We start from the raw sequence: 17018 nt of genomic DNA on the forward strand, positions 1-17018 counted from the left end.
AATATTTTTCTAGTTTTTAATATTTCTCTAGTATTTAGCGTTCTTAAAACATTTATTTTGGAGGAACTTTATATGGAACTCTTGTCCTGTTGTTTTTTCACTCAACTACTAGTAGTGTCTTTCTTAATTTATAGTTTTAAGCTAATAAATAGAAAATACGATAAAGAGTTTTAAAAATGCTTTCGTTTTCATTTTGGTTGAACCGATTTTTATTCAATACGATGAATACAATAAATTTATTTTAAGAGGAAAACGCAATAACCTTTTAAAGTTTTCACGTTCAATTTATTTGAGGCTAATTTTAAAATTCTAAATATAACTAGATTGCGAAATATTGATGTGACTTTTTTTATTATCTATTTGAGTTAATCTTAAAGCAGCGAGGGGGATTTTTCACACAGATGTCGTGTTTAAGAATATCTAGAAACATTCGTGAATGACGATTGGAGTAAATTAATCGTCGGAACACCTTCGGAAGTGCTGCCAATGACGTCGTGGCTACGTCGTTCTAAGTCGTTTCAGCCGAATGATCATCGAGCAGTGACGTAAGGGAATTTAGGAAATTATTATTTCGAATGTGAAAGTTAAAGCAAGAGTCCTCATTTTATAACTCCTGTTCACCGAGAAAATTGTAGTTTTTTTCACTATGGGTGAATACTATGAGATTCTAGGTGTAGCGATAGATTCAACCGAGGATGATATCAAAAAAGCTTATCGAAAACAAGCGCTTCGTTGGCATCCAGACAAAAACCCAGAAGGCAGAGTTTCTGCCGAGGCTAGATTCAAGGAAATTTCAGAGGCTTATGAAGTTCTTTCGAACAAAGAAAAAAGAGATCTTTACGATAAATATGGAAAAGAAGGTCTCAACCCTCAAGGTGCTGGGCGACAAGACGATTTTGGCGCCAGCGGAGTTCGTGTTCACGTTTTCCGTTCACCAGACGACATCTTCCGGGAATTTTTCGGGTTCGATCCTTTCCAAGAATTTTTCTCTTCTCATTTTGAGACCTCTTTTAACCCTGAGCCACAAAGAAGACGTAGATCGAACAGGAGCAGAGGGAGGAATTCATCGCATAATCAATTTTTCTTTGATGACAATAATTCTGCATCAAATATTAGTTTTATTAATTTGGACGATTTGGAAGACGATGATCAAGATGGTTCCTTCCCAAGACAACAGCAACACTTCCACCATCATCATCAGTCCTCAAGCAGACCTCGAAGACACAGACACCGACATTACCACAACACTCCAACTTTTCATGATTCATATTTCGATCCGTTTTCTGGTGTTCGTTCACATAATATGATGTTCAATGATCCCTTTGTACAGATGGAAAGACATATGCAACACATGAATCAAATGATGAGTCAAATGTTTGGTCGATTTTGAAATCAACAGCTGTACTTTCAAATACAATAATGTATTATATTAGATCATCAAAAACTATTTCATCAAAGAAAGCTGCCTTCAAAAGTTATATCTCACGATACTTTCTAGAGAAATCCTTACATTATGAATACTAAAACTTTCTTTCTGGCTGCATATGTACAGCCTTATTTAAGTTATCTGTACAGGAAAGCTAAGATGGTAGCTTGATAGGGAACAAAATCATATCATAATCTGCTTTAATAAGATTATTAGATGTTTAGCTTTTTTGACTTGCTATTTGCTGTAGTTTGCTGTGAAATTTTTTTAGTATTTTCCAAGTTTTTATTTTTGACTCTACAGTAGGTGAAGAATGCAAATTTGGTTAATTATTTGTAGAATATCTGAAGCAGCTGGAGTTAGAATGCTCCTTGAAGGTGGAAGATCTAGTGGAAAAAGACTTATTTGTTGAAGTTATGAAAGCCCATCTAGATATTTTCAAAGGCTTTCCAAGTTAGAGTTTAAAATCAAATGTGAAATTATATATATACAGTGGCTTTTAGCCAGACTGACAATATAACTAGAGTAAATTTGAATAGTAGAGCTAAAAAGTTGAAATTTTTTTGATTGTTATTAGAGTAAAAATTGTTAAAGACAAATGAATGAAAATGTAAATTCATATTATATAAAATAAACAAAAGAAAAAGAGAGAATGATTTTTTTTGGTCAATTTCTTTTAAACCTCTGGCTTAAATAATGCTCAAAAAATTCCAAATTGATAAATTGCTTCTCAGAAGTAAAAAGATGTGTTTATTCTTTGTAATAAAGACCAGAATAAACTAGAAATATCATGCTTGTGAATACAAAAACAGGGTTGTGTCCTCTCGTCAATGATATTAACAGCACTTCAAAAATGACAGCAAGAATATCTTAATACACTTAGGACCAAAAGGAAATATAAGAGTGGTCACTATACCAATATTTCATTCATCTTCAATGTTTTGTGTGGCATTTCATGATCTTGCCCTTGGAATTATATTATTGTCAATAGAGTACTTCAATTTTCGCTTGTGGTATTTTTTTTTTCCTTTCTACAATAGTCTGCTCAAAAAATAGTTTTATTTTGCATTTTTAAGGGTGCAAAAGTGGTTGCACACTTTAAGCAGTTTTAATGGAGTAATGAATTTGATATATCTATAGTGTCGGAGTTTAAAGCTAGTAGTATGGACTATATTCAATTGACCGAAATGTTACAATTTTTACAATTTATTTTTAAATTTCAAAGAAATCAAATTCAATATCAAAGACTTTTTATCATGTATTGGAAGACACATTAAAAATATAACATTTCCAGTGTGAGGCTTTAATGACATTAACCATTCCAAGAACATGGAAAAAACGGTAAGATACTGACAAATTGAAAGATCCTTAGATGTGGCCACAGTTAGGGAGCCCAAAAACACCCATTCTTCCCCGCAGCCGGTTGTTAGTGTTGTCATGCAACGCTCCCTCCCCAATAGTTGGGAACAATAAGAACCGGGGGGGGGGGGTACTCCCCTATATTCGCTATACGGGTACGTGCCGCCAAACAGGGTATGGTTTTCAGCGATTCTTCTCAGGAGCAGGGTATATAAAATTGTGCTCACTCTGGGACAGGGTATATGAGTCACGCTCTCTCCTCTGGAACAGGGTTTTCAGCGATCTGGTTCAGAGGGCTCAGCGGCACATCCATACCCTAAATGAGCAATAGTACCCCCCCCCCCCCCCCCCAGGAATAAGAATCCTATAATGTTGGCTTTAAGTAAAAAAAATAATGAAAGGTATCTTATTTTTCCATTGGTGTGCCATATTTCATACAAGACAAGACAGTGTATCTTATTGGCTCCGTATAAACATATTTACATTGCATTATATGATTGCTGCCAATAAAAATATATAAAAATTCCATAAACTAAGATATATCATATCTCCCCACCCTACTCCCCTGGGGATATAAATCAGCTAGTACTCAGTCCTCTGACCGTCCTCTACTATAATGGAGGCCTGGTTGGCGCACGTGAACGAGAAGTCTAAAAGATAAACTTTGTTAAAACTTGCTCTAAAAAAACAAAGATTTCTACCTATTTTAGATGTTTTAGTTCTTAAAATGGCCGTTTGTCAGAAGCATTAGGTATCAGAGAAGAAAATGATTCCTTGTTTAGCGTGGGTCAGACGAGGGGTAGCGAAAGAAAACCCAGATAAGGTAGGCAACTCCAGCAGTTTATATCTCTTTTTCACGTTATTATTCATAGGATTAAGACCATATTATCGAGACTAACGTTCAATAAACTGCTAGCATTATTATCAGCACTAGCAGCCAGGATAAGTAAAGCCGCAGCTTCCACGTCAATCTTGATTCTGTTTATTTTTTCCTTAAAAAATTAAGCTTACGCTGTTATAAGCTGTAAAGCAAGCAGTTTTTTGTAATCTTCTTGTTTGTATTTGATTCAGGTCACTTTGTCCAAAGAAGAGTTAAAAGAAGTGATTGATGATGCTCGGGAGAGATTAAGGTGAGCTAAATTAAGTCATGGGTATTTAAGTCTTAGTTTTTTGAAAGCCTTATGGGACTCGTGGCGCCGTGCGAACTGATGATGCTGATGATTACTTTTAGGGGGAGGGGAGGGGAGGGCTGGTGGGGCCATTAGGGTGCATTCTAGGGGTCAAAATGAAAGCATGGTTGCCATGGCGAGAGGCAAGCATAATTATGATCACCACTATACCACCAGTGCTTACATGTACCTGCATATTGTACATGAATCAGAGTTTCAAACATAAGCACGATCAAAGCGACCTTAAACCTATAACTCACAGCTGGTTCCTTATATCAAAGATAAAAGCATCTTGAGTTGATTCTCACACTTTCTAGAGAAAAAAAGGAGGAAAAAGCCCAAGAAAATAATGTAAATTCTGATGGTGCCTCCTCAAAAGAAAAAACAAAAACTGAAAAAAATAATGAAGAAGATGAAGACTTAGAAGAAATATTGAATGAATATGATTTGGGAAATTATGATGACCAAGAAGAGGAAGGTGAGAAAAATGTTTTGATTGGTTGATTACTGCAGTTTTCGATATTCTGCGAACCCAGACATTTCAACAGCTCGTTGTGAAATCAATTTTTCACTGCTGCCAATCAAGAACATTAAAGGTATCTACTGATTATTTTTGATTGGCAGCTGTGAAAAACCAAATTTCAACTTGCGCACAGCTTGCGGCTACCAAGTTTGCAGAATATTTTAAGTGGCAATGGATTGACTGACTAGATGGTTGGTTGTCAGAGTGACTGACAGACTGACCAATTAAGCTTTGAACCAATTGATTGACAGACTGATTTATCGACTGAGTGACAGAATGATTGATCAATTGATTGGCTGATGATTAATTGAATAATTGATCAGTTGTTAGTTGACTGGCTGAGTGGCTGGCTGGCAGAATGATTGACGGAATGAATGGTGAGCTGACTGACTGACTGACTGACTCACTGATTGACTGACTGACTGAATGACCGAATGACTGACTGACTGATTGACTGACTGACTGACTGATTGACCGACTGACCGACTGAATGAATGACCGACTGACCGACTGAGTGAATGACTGACTGACTGACTGACTGACTGACTGGTTGGTTGACTGATTGAACAATCAATTGATTCATTACACAGGAATTCGTATGGAAGGAGCAGGAATGGCTGGCCTATCTTACTACACATCTAATGATGAAGATCCTTATGTTTTGATAAAAGATGAGGTATGCCTTTATTGTGGTAATGGCCTAATAATCACCACTCTCTGTAGGCTGGGGAATGCTATTGTCCCTCTAAGTCCCTCAGAGTCTCAGGCCTGCCACTTTACTGTCATTCTACTTCAACCGTGAACACTCAAGTTTGTCAACCAATCAGATTACGAATCAAAAACAATAGAATTCAAGTTACATGTATTGAAAATCTGTAAAAGCTATTCAAGGAGATGAAATGATGAAAGAGAAAGAAAAAATGAAAGGATATTTACATAGATAAAAAATATAATAAAATAAACTTGAGTGTTCATAGTTAGAGTAGAATGACAGTAAGTCTTGCAGGGACGGATCCAGGGAAGGGGTGCAGAGGGTGCACACTTCTCTCTGGTTCCACTTTGTGCCCCTACTTCAAAGATAACCAATACTGTTTTTTCCCTTTGATTCTAAGGGGTGCACCCCTCCCTTGGTTAACTTTGTGTGCAGCAACCCTCCCTGAATAAAATCCTGGATCCACCACTGTTATACATTACTAGTCTACCATGCTTTCTGATCTTGAATAGACAAGCTGCTCTGCAATACTGAATTTAGGAATTTAGCTAAGGTGAACAAAAAAGCCAAAGATAAGTGTGCACATTTAGTAATGAAAGGATTTTAACTTTGTTTATGTTTTTTGTTCAGCTCGATGAAGATAAAGATGACTTCACAATCACAAGTACAGACAACGTAATCATATCAGGGCATATTGAAGATGAGTTCAGCAATCTTGAAATACTATGTGAGTATCTTATAAATGCCAGGAAAAATTAATGTGACGTGTAGATGTGACCAGGAATAGTGCTAACTGCTGTGTCTTGAGCTATCGTCATTCCTATGCAAACTAGAGATTGATTCGCCGATAAACAAAGGAATTTGGCAAGAATGATTGTGATAATGATTGGCAATTTAACATCACAATGCTAATGTTAATAAACACCAATTAGCTGCCACTATTAACATCTTTACCTTGGGCATAAAATTTTTGCATTTCAGACCAGAGAATGAATGAGATTCAGTGTTTACATGATATCCATATTCATATGTCTTCTCATGCACAGCTGTTAAACAAAGAAATGATACTCAAGGGAATGACACATGGTCTGAAAATTCTTTTGGAAAATCAAGGTTATTTCATTTTAATTTATATTAAGTATTCTTTTGTCAGTATGGAATGAAGAGGAAGATAACTACTATGTACACCATGATATTCTGATGGATTCATTCCCATTAGCATTGGAATGGATTGATTTTGATCCTGACGGCAGTCCAAATCCAGGTAGGTATTTTGATTTTTAGTTATTTATCTAGGATATACAGTAATGTTTCCCCATTTCAGACCATGTGCCATGTTATCTACTGATAAAGCATCACCATCATCATCAATATCATCATCACCATCATCATCACCATCATCATCACCATCATCACCATCATCATCATCTTCACCATCATCATCATCACCATCATCATCATCATCACCATCATCATCATAATCATCACCATCATCACCATCATCATCACCATCATCATCACCATCATCATCATAATCATCACCATCATCACCATCATCACCATCATCATCACCATCATCACCATCATCATCAGCATAATCATCATCACCATCATCATCACCATCATTATCATCATTATTGTAATTCATTACAATATCAAACTCAACTTCATCCAACAATTGTTTTATATTGTTTTTATGTGTTTGAGAATATATATGAAATACTGTATATATTTGTACTGCAGTTGTAATATATCAAATTGAGCTGCTCCTCGCAGTATATGAAGCAACTTATGCAGCTGCAAATTGAAAGACTCAGAAAAAATTCTGAGCCTTGAACCGGATTTGAACCCGTGCCCTGGTGATTCTGGTTATATTGTTTTGTTGTCGTGACAGGGAACTTTGTTGCTGTTGGTACCATGGAGCCATACATCAACATCTGGGACCTAGATGTGATAGACTGTCTGGAGCCTGCTGCTACCCTGGGAAAGAAGAAGAAGAAAAACAAAAAGGTGCACAAATCACTCCACCTTATATGATTCAGTAATGACAAAAGCGTAAATTATACACTGTGAAAAGATGAAAAAACTGACGTTTCGGATGCTATTTCTTTGTCGAAGTAAAAGAGAAATAGGTGGTACATCTGTAAACCTTTGCAGGGCTTTCAGAAGAAGCTGGCAGCTGCTGGCGATTGCTTTGAAGTTAACCGCCAGCTACTTTTTCTTCAATATGAAATACCTTCTTGTTCTTGTATCAAATCACAGCAAGCTACTTCAGACTTATGGCCACCTACTCCAAAACATTCTAAAAGCCCTGATTTAGGGTATTTCTTTGAAGTGTTTTCAATTACTGTTTTCATTGCTATGCAGTGCTTGATATGAACATTGCAACAGGTTGATTTTCAGTAAAACCACCTCCAATAGGACGTTTGCATCATGACGTCATTTGACTCCCACTACCAGACTCCCTTGCACACTTTCTTTTGTTCACTTAAAGTGCTACTCTGATGAAAATCGAACTCAACTTCGAACATCGCTCCATACATTTCTTTGTAGTTTATGATCAAAATATCAGTAGTAAAGGAGAAAGAAATACCCAAACACCCCAAAATATAAATTATAGTCACAAATAAACACATTAGCCACCCTTTGGGCTTCATAGGAATAAAATAAATTAAGGATTTATATACAAAAAAATGTATGAAGCGATGTTCGATGTTAAGTGTATGACGTCACAAACTCTAAAAAGTAATCGTAAAATATATATTTGTTTTATGGTACATATAGTCTACACCTTGATTGACTTTCAAAGGAATTTATTTGTTTCTCATTTTCAAATCCACAGAAATCCAAGAGTTCAAGTGACTTGGGGCACCAGGGGGCTGTCCTTGACTTATCCTGGAACCACAACATAAGGTATGGTAATAGTCTCAAATTAATTCACTGTTATAATCATTATTAAGGCCCCGTCCACACTATGCCGGATAAATTTGAATCCGAATTTTTAATTATTCGGTTCCATTTTGAAAATTCGTTTTCGGTGAAGAATTGTTCCGGATTCGCCCGGACTAGTGTGGACGGTAGGCCTAACTAAATAAATAAAAATTCGGATTCAAATTTATCCAGCATAGTGTGGACGGGGCCTAAGATGAAGTGCAATAAGTTTTGATGGACATCAATCAAGGCTTCACACTTCTAATTATATGGGGGTTTGTAAGTTGGCTTTCATTTATTTGTGCATTGGGGGGTGGGGGGGGGCTTCGGTAGTCTAGCTTTGGTACAAACAACACCATATAAGGCATGATGGACAAAAGATGTTTGTACCTAAGCTATACCAAAATGCACCATGTTCACTAACTCAGAAAAGGTCTGTGCCGCAACTTCAGTCTCGGCTTGGAACATTAATGGAGTATAATGGAATATTCAAAACTTTAATACATGTATGTACATTTTTCTAGACATTGTTATTTCTCCTAAGTTGCAATTGATAATGAATTTTTCCTTTTATCTTTATTTATTAGAAACGTTCTGTCCAGTGGGTCTTCAGATAATACTGTTATATTATGGGACATGGCTGAAGCTAAGGCCGTACATGTATTAAAACATCACAAAGATAAAGTAAGCTGCTACAGTACAGAATGCATATAAGGAGGTTTTTTGGTGCTTGGAGACTAGTTATTAAAGATGTGATTATGTTTCTTCAAGCAAATCTTTCTTCTGAAAAAAATCCGAGCTCCAGACGGGATCATTCGTACCTGTGACCTTCTGTTTGCTAGCTCGGAAATTTTTCTTTCAAGGAAAATTTGCTTTCAAGAAGAAACATAATGCAGGGACCGGTTGTATGAAGCCTAGATAGTGCTATTCAAGGGATAAATCTTATCCAGTGGAAAAATTTATTGGATAACAGCATAGATTTATCCACTGGACAAAGATTAGTCTGCCGCTATCCAGGCTTCGTAAAACCTGGCCCAGATCTTTAGTACAGAATACACCTGGTACTGTACTTTGACCAGACACTGACAGTGATCCACACTAACTTTTATTGGGAAGCACCGGTGGCGTGCGCTGCTAATGCACCGGCTCTCACCAATGCGACCCGAGTTCGAGTCCTGTCAATCTCAATGTCGTATGTGAGTAGAGTTGTTTGTTGGTTCTCTCCTGTGCTTCAAGGGTTTTTCTCCAGGTTCTCTGGTTTTCCTCCCTCCTCAAAAATCAGCTACTAAATTCTAATTCGATCTTTGGGCTTTCACCTAGTTTGGAGCCTAGCTCTGTTGTGATTGTCCCACGCTTTGATACAACAGCTAAAGTTAGTAGATTTAAATTAGATACTAGGTACAGGTATTGGGCTACTAGTACTGTAAGTCAATATTACCAGTATCCCAGCAGAGTGATTTACTAGCCTAGATCTTTAGTTTATGAATTAGGGGAGGGACTGCCATTAATGTGGTCATCTCAGCCACATGAATGTCTAACCATTTGTAGAATGTATTAGACCTTGTTAGTCTGGTCGTAACATTGTTTTCCCATTCCAAGCCATGTGTCATTCTCTTAAGAATGGGATTCTTTGTTTGAGTTGTATTCATATTCATGTGTCTTCTCATGTGCAACCATTAGACAAAGAAATGATACTCTAGGGAATGAGACATAATGTCGTAATGTTTTGCCCATATCAGACCATGTGTCATTCTCTCGAGAATAACATTCTTTGTTTGGGTTGTGCGCAAATTCATGCGTGGCTTCTCATGCGCAACCCTTAAACAAAGAAATGACACTCTAGGAAATGAAATGTGGTCTCAAATCGTACAACATTATGCCCAAGGTAAAGAGGTCTATTGCAAATGCAGCACCTAATTTCATAATATTGATGGATTTTTTATCTATTTTAGGTGCAGACATTAGAGTTTCATCCTTATGAGCCACAGTCTCTTCTCACAGGCTCTTTTGATAAGTATGTCTAAATATTTTAACATTTTAACATATTTTCCTGTGCTTTGAGAGTCATGATCTTCATCTTCTCTGTTTCCTTGCGATCTACCCCGTGCTCGCAGCGCCAAATGTGACCAAGTGGATGTTGAACGGCAAAGATGATGAAACTCATTGCAGGTCTTTTCCAAGATAGGTCGCAGGAAAATAAGTGAAACTAAAACTAAAACTTGGACTTAAAAAAAAACCACAACTAAACAGCACAAAATCTGGAGCAGAACTGATTTATTTTTCAAATTACGAATACTGTTGCGTGATCACTTACATCCGGCATTCCAAATATGGCTAGTACAAACGTAACGCAACAAACTCGAATAAATCTTCAACCAGTATGTTATCAACCAGTTTTCAACTTGGTTACAAGAGTTTTCTGGATTCTCCGGCTTTCCTCTCTACACAAAAATCAACTTCTAAATTCCAATTACAATGCAGCGGAAGAAGAGCCCCTTTTTGGAATCCACTGTTAATCCCATTATTTATTTATTTATTTACTTATTATTATTACGCTGTAGACTTCTTTACTGTATGACATATTCATGTGTCTTCTCATTTGCAACCATTGGACAAGGAATTATATTGTTCTTTTTTGATTTCAGGAGAGCAAAAGTTGTAGACTGCAGGAGCCCAGAGGTAAGAACACATCTAAAGGGCTATTGGCATTGTTTGACATATGCAGGGGCGGATCCAGGGGAGGGGTGCAGCGGGCTGCGCACCCCTCCCTGGTTCAACTTTGTGGCCCTACTTCAAAGATAACCAAACTGGTTTTTTCTTTTGATTCTAAGGGGTGCACCCCTCCCTGAGTTAACTTTGTGAGTTGCACCCCTTCCTGAACAAAATCCTGGATCTGCCCCTGATATGAGGACCCTTGTGTTAATCACTTCTTTGTGCTTGGTATCCTCAATAACATTTATTTATTTATTTAACTGATAATCTACTGTATCATTTTGTTTCATTAGAGCAATATTAAGTCATGGAAGTTCAATGGAGAAGTGGAAAAAGTCATATGGAATCATTTTTCACCATTTAACTTTCTTGTAAGATTTTATAGATTGATAACTATTATACACCTAATTCAAAAAATGTTGTCATCGCCAAAGGCAATAGGTGATAGGTCATTCGGACATGGAAATGGTTTCGTTGAATAGAAAGAACATCGAATCAGTCTCAACACTAAGGTCCATACTCTTGACGAGAATAAGAAGCAGAAGCACAAGTCATTCCAGCTATTCTTGGATCTTGGAATGACATATATCCTATCGCTTTTCGCCTATCTCCTATTGCCTATCGCCTTTGGTGATGACAACGTTTTTTGAACTAGGTGTATAAGATTTATAAGATTTTTGACCATTAACATTGAGTCGGAAGTAAGTTATGACTAAGCTGAAACTAATTTTGCTGGTTGTAATGACCAGCGACAGACTGTAGCTTTAGCTTTTTATAGATACCCGTAATGAGGAGTTCTGATAGTCTGAGAGGGTAAAGGGTGCACCATTGAGTGCTTTACGCATGAGCTCTGGCTTGGGAGATTTTAGCAACTGCTTGCCGCGTTATCAAAGTGAAATGGATTACCTTCACCTTTTTTCACAGGCAAGTACAGATAATGGTTGTGTATACTGTTGCGATGTCAGGACAGATTCTCCTGTGTTCACTATTAATGCTCATGACAGTGCAATTGGTGGTAAGTGTACTATTACTTTTATACCTCAATCATTATGCCCTTTCCATTCTGGATGGAGATGGCTGGATATACTAGAATTCTAAATCAGTAAGCACCTATATATTCTGCCCTGAATTTGACAAATTGCCTTGAGATTTCGTTTTGTTTTGTTTTAATTATTTTTGCATTAATTTATTAATTCGTTCTTCTATTGGTCCATCCATCCATCCATCCATCCATCCATCCATCCATTCATCCATCCATCCATCCATCCATCCATCCATCCATCCATCATTCATCCATCCACCCACCCATCTATCCACCCACCCACCCACCCACCCATCCATCCATCCATCCATCCAACCGCCCGTCCGTCCATCCGTCCGTCCATCCACCGACCCATCTACCCACCCATCCAATCATCCACCCATCCATCCACCCATCCACCATCATTTATTCATTCCTGGAGGAGTAAAGGATTTTGTAGACGAAAACCTTTACACCCTTCCCAAGACCCTCCACAAATCTGTCCAGGTCTTTGACTTTAGAATTTATTACATTCCTTTTCCAAGGCATGTCATTGAGCTCTCAAGTTCCTGGTTGCCTACTAACAGCCTCTGCTGATAATACCATTAAAGTATGGGATATAAAGGTATTTACGTGGATCAAATACGCTCAATATTCGAAATCATCGTCAGGTTTAAAACATAGAACATAGAAGCGGAGACCATAATCGTACATGGGAGGTGCGATAATTAGATGCATCTAGTGATACAATTTTTATCAAGTACGTGATACAACTCGTTTAAAAATGTTCATAAATTTTTGCACTGACAGAAAGCATGGAGGCTGTTAACACACGTTTCATATCGACTAGGCCAAACAAAATAAAAAGTGTGTTTTTCCTGTTGCATATCCAACCCAAATTTTCTTGCAAATTTTTGGCAACCCTAATATTTTTTCATTTCCAAATGCACCACAGGGTTCCCAGTAAGCTTATTTCCACTGTTGTATCAGTAAAAAAATCTGACCTACAAGCCCCAATTATTTTTCTCATGCAACAGGAAACACACTTATTTTTTGTTTGGCCCTATGTATCTAAAAACAAACCACATTAGACGATTATTGTCGTTTCCCATAATACCTTGCGGTCTCAGCTTTTATGTTGAATTCTCTGGTATCTTATTCAAAACTGACTACGGATGTCAAAAAAATATTATTTATTTTCATAGGATGACAAGCCAGCATTCATTTTATCCAGAGATATGAAAATGGTATGTAAACGTTGCCCATTGCTATTTGATCTTTTCATACATTGGTCAGACGTAGTATGAACTGATTCAGTGCTCAACCCTAGCGGTATTCCACTAGTCAGTGACTAGTCACCCGGCCAGTAGCTGTTACGTAATTTGTAATAGATAAATACTACTGTTTTCATGAACATGCGAACTCGTTTTACAAGCTGCACGATGAAATTTGTTTTTTCGCTGCCGTCAATCAAAAATAATCAGTTGGTACCTTTCATAGTATTTGACTGGCGGCACCAATAAGAAAGAAATAGCCTGCGTAGCGGCCCAAAGGGAAGGGAAGGGAAGGGGAGAGGGACTAGGGAGAGAAAGGGATGAAAGGTAGGGCCTGTAATGAACCCCCTTGAGTTTTTCCAAATAATTTCTCTTTGGGGTTCTGTTCATTGGATATTTTAATTCAAGATATTCCCAGTAAAGTCAACTCATTCACGGGGAAGGCAGACTTTTGAGGCGCGAAACCCCAATGTGAAGTTATTTACACTTCCGGCAGACGTCGCCGTCGTAGATTTTGCAAATCTTAAAGTCCCTATTAGCAGCGAGCCACCCTTGCATGTTATTTCGCGGCTAGTAACTTCCAGTGATGAAAGAGAAACTGAATTTTGGAGAACATTACGTTAAAGCAAAAGAGTTCTATTTCATTCCCATCTTGTCATATTTTACAGGGTCATATAATGAACGCTTCATGCTGTCCTGATTCCCCCTTCGTCTTCGCTCTTGGCGGAGAAAAGCAAGGGGTTCAGTTGTTTAATATTATGGAAAGCGGGCCTGTCAGACGTCACTTTGAAGGAAGAAAAAGGCTTACACGTGCTGTGGGGTCCACAACAAGCAGTGCAGAAAACACGAAATCCATGGATGACGAACAGGTAGGATCGAAAGAGATATTCTCTACTCACAGATCGAACCCTGAAACAACCTCTGGGCTGATCTAAGTCAGGGCATGGCCAACTCACAGATTGAACCCTGAAACAACCTCTGGGCTGATCTAAGTCAGGGTATGGCTAACCCACAGATCGAACCCTGAAGCAACCTCTGGGCTGATCTAAGTCAGGGCATGGCTAACTCACAGAACAAACCCTGAAACAACCTCTGGGCTGATCTAAGTCAGGGCATGGCTAACCCACAGATCGAACCCTGAAACAACCTCTGGGCTGATCTGAGTCAGGGCATGGCTAACTCACAGATCGAACCCTGAAACAACCTCTGGGCTGATCTAAGTCAGCGCATGGCTAACTCACAGATTGAACCCTGAAACAACCTCTGGGCTGATCTAAGTCAGGGCATGGCTAACTCACAGATTGAACCATGAAACAACCTCTGGGCTGATCTAAGTCAGCGCATGGCTAACTCACAGATCGAACCCTGAAACAACCTCTGGGCTGATCTAAGTCAGGGCATGGCCAACTCACAGATTGAACCCTGAAACAACCTCTGGGCTGATCTAAGTCAGGGTATGGCTAACCCACAGATCAAACCCTGGATTAACTTCTGGGCTGATCAAAGTCAGGGCATGGCTAACTCACAGATCAAACCCTGAAACAACCTCTGGGCTGATCAAAGTCAGGGCATGGCTAACTCACAGATTGAATTTGAATTTACTGTGTTGGGTTTAGCGAAGGGTGGAAGACAGGAGTACCTGGAGAAATACCCTCGAATCAAGGTATAGAACAAAGTCTATTCAAATGTGATGCTGAATCCATGAATCGAACCAAAGGCCCCAGAGATGAGCCTATGTTTCATCCGAACTTAACCAGGGTTTAGTTCGGATGCAACACAGGGTACCCAGAGGTAAAAGACGAGTGCTGTACTGCTCCGCCTCCTTTGAATCCATTCTAACGCGCATGCTTTACAATCACAGGCAGAAGGTGCCGAACAAAGCCGAGATGAGCCCGAGGCAATGGATGAAGAATCGGCGTCTGCTGCAATTGCTCAACTCAACTTGACAGGCGCGAAAAAGAAGAAAAAGAAACGAAAGTAAATAAAGAGGTTTTTTATGAATCTGTCGCTATTATTTTTATTTTGTGGAGAAAGGACGTCAATGGTTCGATTATTTTCGCTGACAAATTCCGGGGGGGGGGTGGTTGCCCAATTCTCCTGAGCAAAGAGCTCATGTTTAATGCGCTCGAAGGTGCGCCCTCTACCCCCTCTTAGGCCCCGTTCAGCAGCAGTATGGGGGACTCGCGGAGGGGGTACCGGGGGAGCCGGGTATTACCCCCGCCAAGTACCAAAGGGCCCCAGCGGGTATTATTCGTGTTGGCCTTCTGGGTATTGCTCGCGCAATTTAAGTCGAAAAGCTGCGTATGGGTTTTATTGGTGCCCCGTATTACTAAGAAGTTAAAATATTTGTGTTATATACGATGAAGGAGAGAAAGGCGTTGGTTTGTCCAAAATGTAGTAAGAGATTCACGAAGGCTGGTCTAATTTCTCATTTACGTAGGAAAGTCTCCTGCGATATGGAGGTAACTTGCATGATGACTCATAAGTTTTCCAACGACAACGAGGATTACAAAAGGGAGTTAATGAAAAAACCCGCGGTGGTTCCTAAATTTGCTTTCAGTTGTTCTTGTGGAAAGATTTACAAGATCGAATATCAGTTCAAGATACACCAAGCTACGTGCAGTGCCGCGAATGTAGGTTAAAATATTTCCTAGATATAGATGGACGCCATCAAAAGCATTCAAAACAAAACTGTGCGCAAACTGCGAACCCAGGTGCTGAATCGTTTGGACGCTGACTTCGCCTTCACGACGTTTATGGAGGGAGATACGGACGAGACTATGGACGACGTACAAGGGCTGAAAAGATAATCGACTTAATGCCCGAAGGCAACTACCGCTTAGAATTTATAAGAGTATATTTTTGCCCATTGTTTCGGCAACCATTTTCGGCTACGTTTTCTACTCTCGTAGACACATTTTTGCACAAAGTAGTATTTTTTGTGTCCACTGCGCTGGTAGCAACCCCAGGAATGTCCGTGGGATAGCAAGGGGGGCCCCGAAACAGTGCCCCCGTAGCAAGGGGTCGTAAATCGCGACACCGCTGCATGGAGAAACACCGACGTGAATAGAGAGGAACGATTCGTTCTCATTCTACTATCTACGTCGCGGTAGTTGTGCCAAAGTTGCTACGTAGCCCGGTATGCGAAATCTGTAGAGGCCTTCCAAGATCTCCAAAAGTATTTGCGTTGCCCTTTGTCTTCCTAGCATGTATGCGACCATACCCGCAGCTATGTAGAGATACATCTATATACCTATGGATCCACGGAATACCCCTATGGATCCATAGGTACCTAGCTATGTTCGAACCGTATTCGTAGATATATATGGCAACACCCAAAATACTATCCGAGGAAGAAATCGCAGGATTGTTGGAAGATAGGAGAAATGGAGTAGGGCTGCAAAAGGTAGCCAAAAAGTACGGCATAGGCATACCAAAGATACGCAGGATAGAGCGAGAAAATGGTCTGGAGGTAGCAATTCCCGAAAAGCCTCCAACTACGGATTTGCAGAAACATTTCCTAGAAGTGCAGGATTCCTTTGCTATAGTCCTCGACGATCTCCAAAAAGCTAGAGAAGAACTCCGAGACGCAAAGGAGGAACTACTAGCCAAAATGGAGCAGGAAGAAGATTGGTTCGAGAAAATAGACGCAGAGGATTTGCCCGAAGAAGTAGAGGAAGTATCCACAAAAATAGACTGGCAAATAGCCGGCAATGTACTATTTGCCGCCTTGGGCATTGCTGCCGTCGTTTGGGCGCGCATGCAACCATCCAAAGTAGTCTACTACAGACATCCAGCGGAGGATACGAAACCGCAGAGAAATTCTAGGATTCCGGAGATGGAGTAGAGACGTGCACCAGTCGGTCTTTCTTCTTTGCTTTGGTAGTCTTT

At 39.3% G+C, this 17018-nt stretch overlaps 2 protein-coding genes across 2 annotated transcripts; both read left to right on the forward strand.

The window, feature by feature from the left end:
- Positions 1-551: 551 nt before the first annotated feature.
- Positions 552-2212, forward strand: LOC116293680 (dnaJ homolog subfamily B member 6-like). The gene has a single exon (XM_031701145.2). The coding sequence runs from the start codon at positions 647-649 to the stop codon at positions 1388-1390; it is 744 nt and encodes a 247-aa protein (XP_031557005.1). The 5' UTR covers positions 552-646; the 3' UTR covers positions 1391-2212.
- Positions 2213-3413: 1201 nt separating this feature from the next.
- On the forward strand, positions 3414-15128 carry LOC116293682 (periodic tryptophan protein 1 homolog). The gene is made up of 17 exons (XM_031701147.2): positions 3414-3608; positions 3857-3915; positions 4272-4432; positions 5068-5153; positions 5820-5916; positions 6343-6453; positions 7084-7199; positions 8032-8102; positions 8708-8804; positions 10073-10134; positions 10766-10799; positions 11126-11203; positions 11757-11847; positions 12399-12478; positions 13059-13100; positions 13796-13996; positions 14989-15128. The coding sequence occupies exons 1-17, from the start codon at positions 3552-3554 to the stop codon at positions 15106-15108; spliced, it is 1563 nt and encodes a 520-aa protein (XP_031557007.1). The 5' UTR covers positions 3414-3551; the 3' UTR covers positions 15109-15128.
- The last annotated feature ends 1890 nt before the right edge of the window (positions 15129-17018 follow it).

This window comes from Actinia tenebrosa, unplaced genomic scaffold (assembly GCF_029948245.1).
Source record: "Actinia tenebrosa isolate PJP-AT-01 unplaced genomic scaffold, QUT_ActTen_1.0 PGA_scaffold16__25_contigs__length_10494907, whole genome shotgun sequence".
NCBI classification, from domain to species: domain Eukaryota; kingdom Metazoa; phylum Cnidaria; class Anthozoa; order Actiniaria; family Actiniidae; genus Actinia; species Actinia tenebrosa.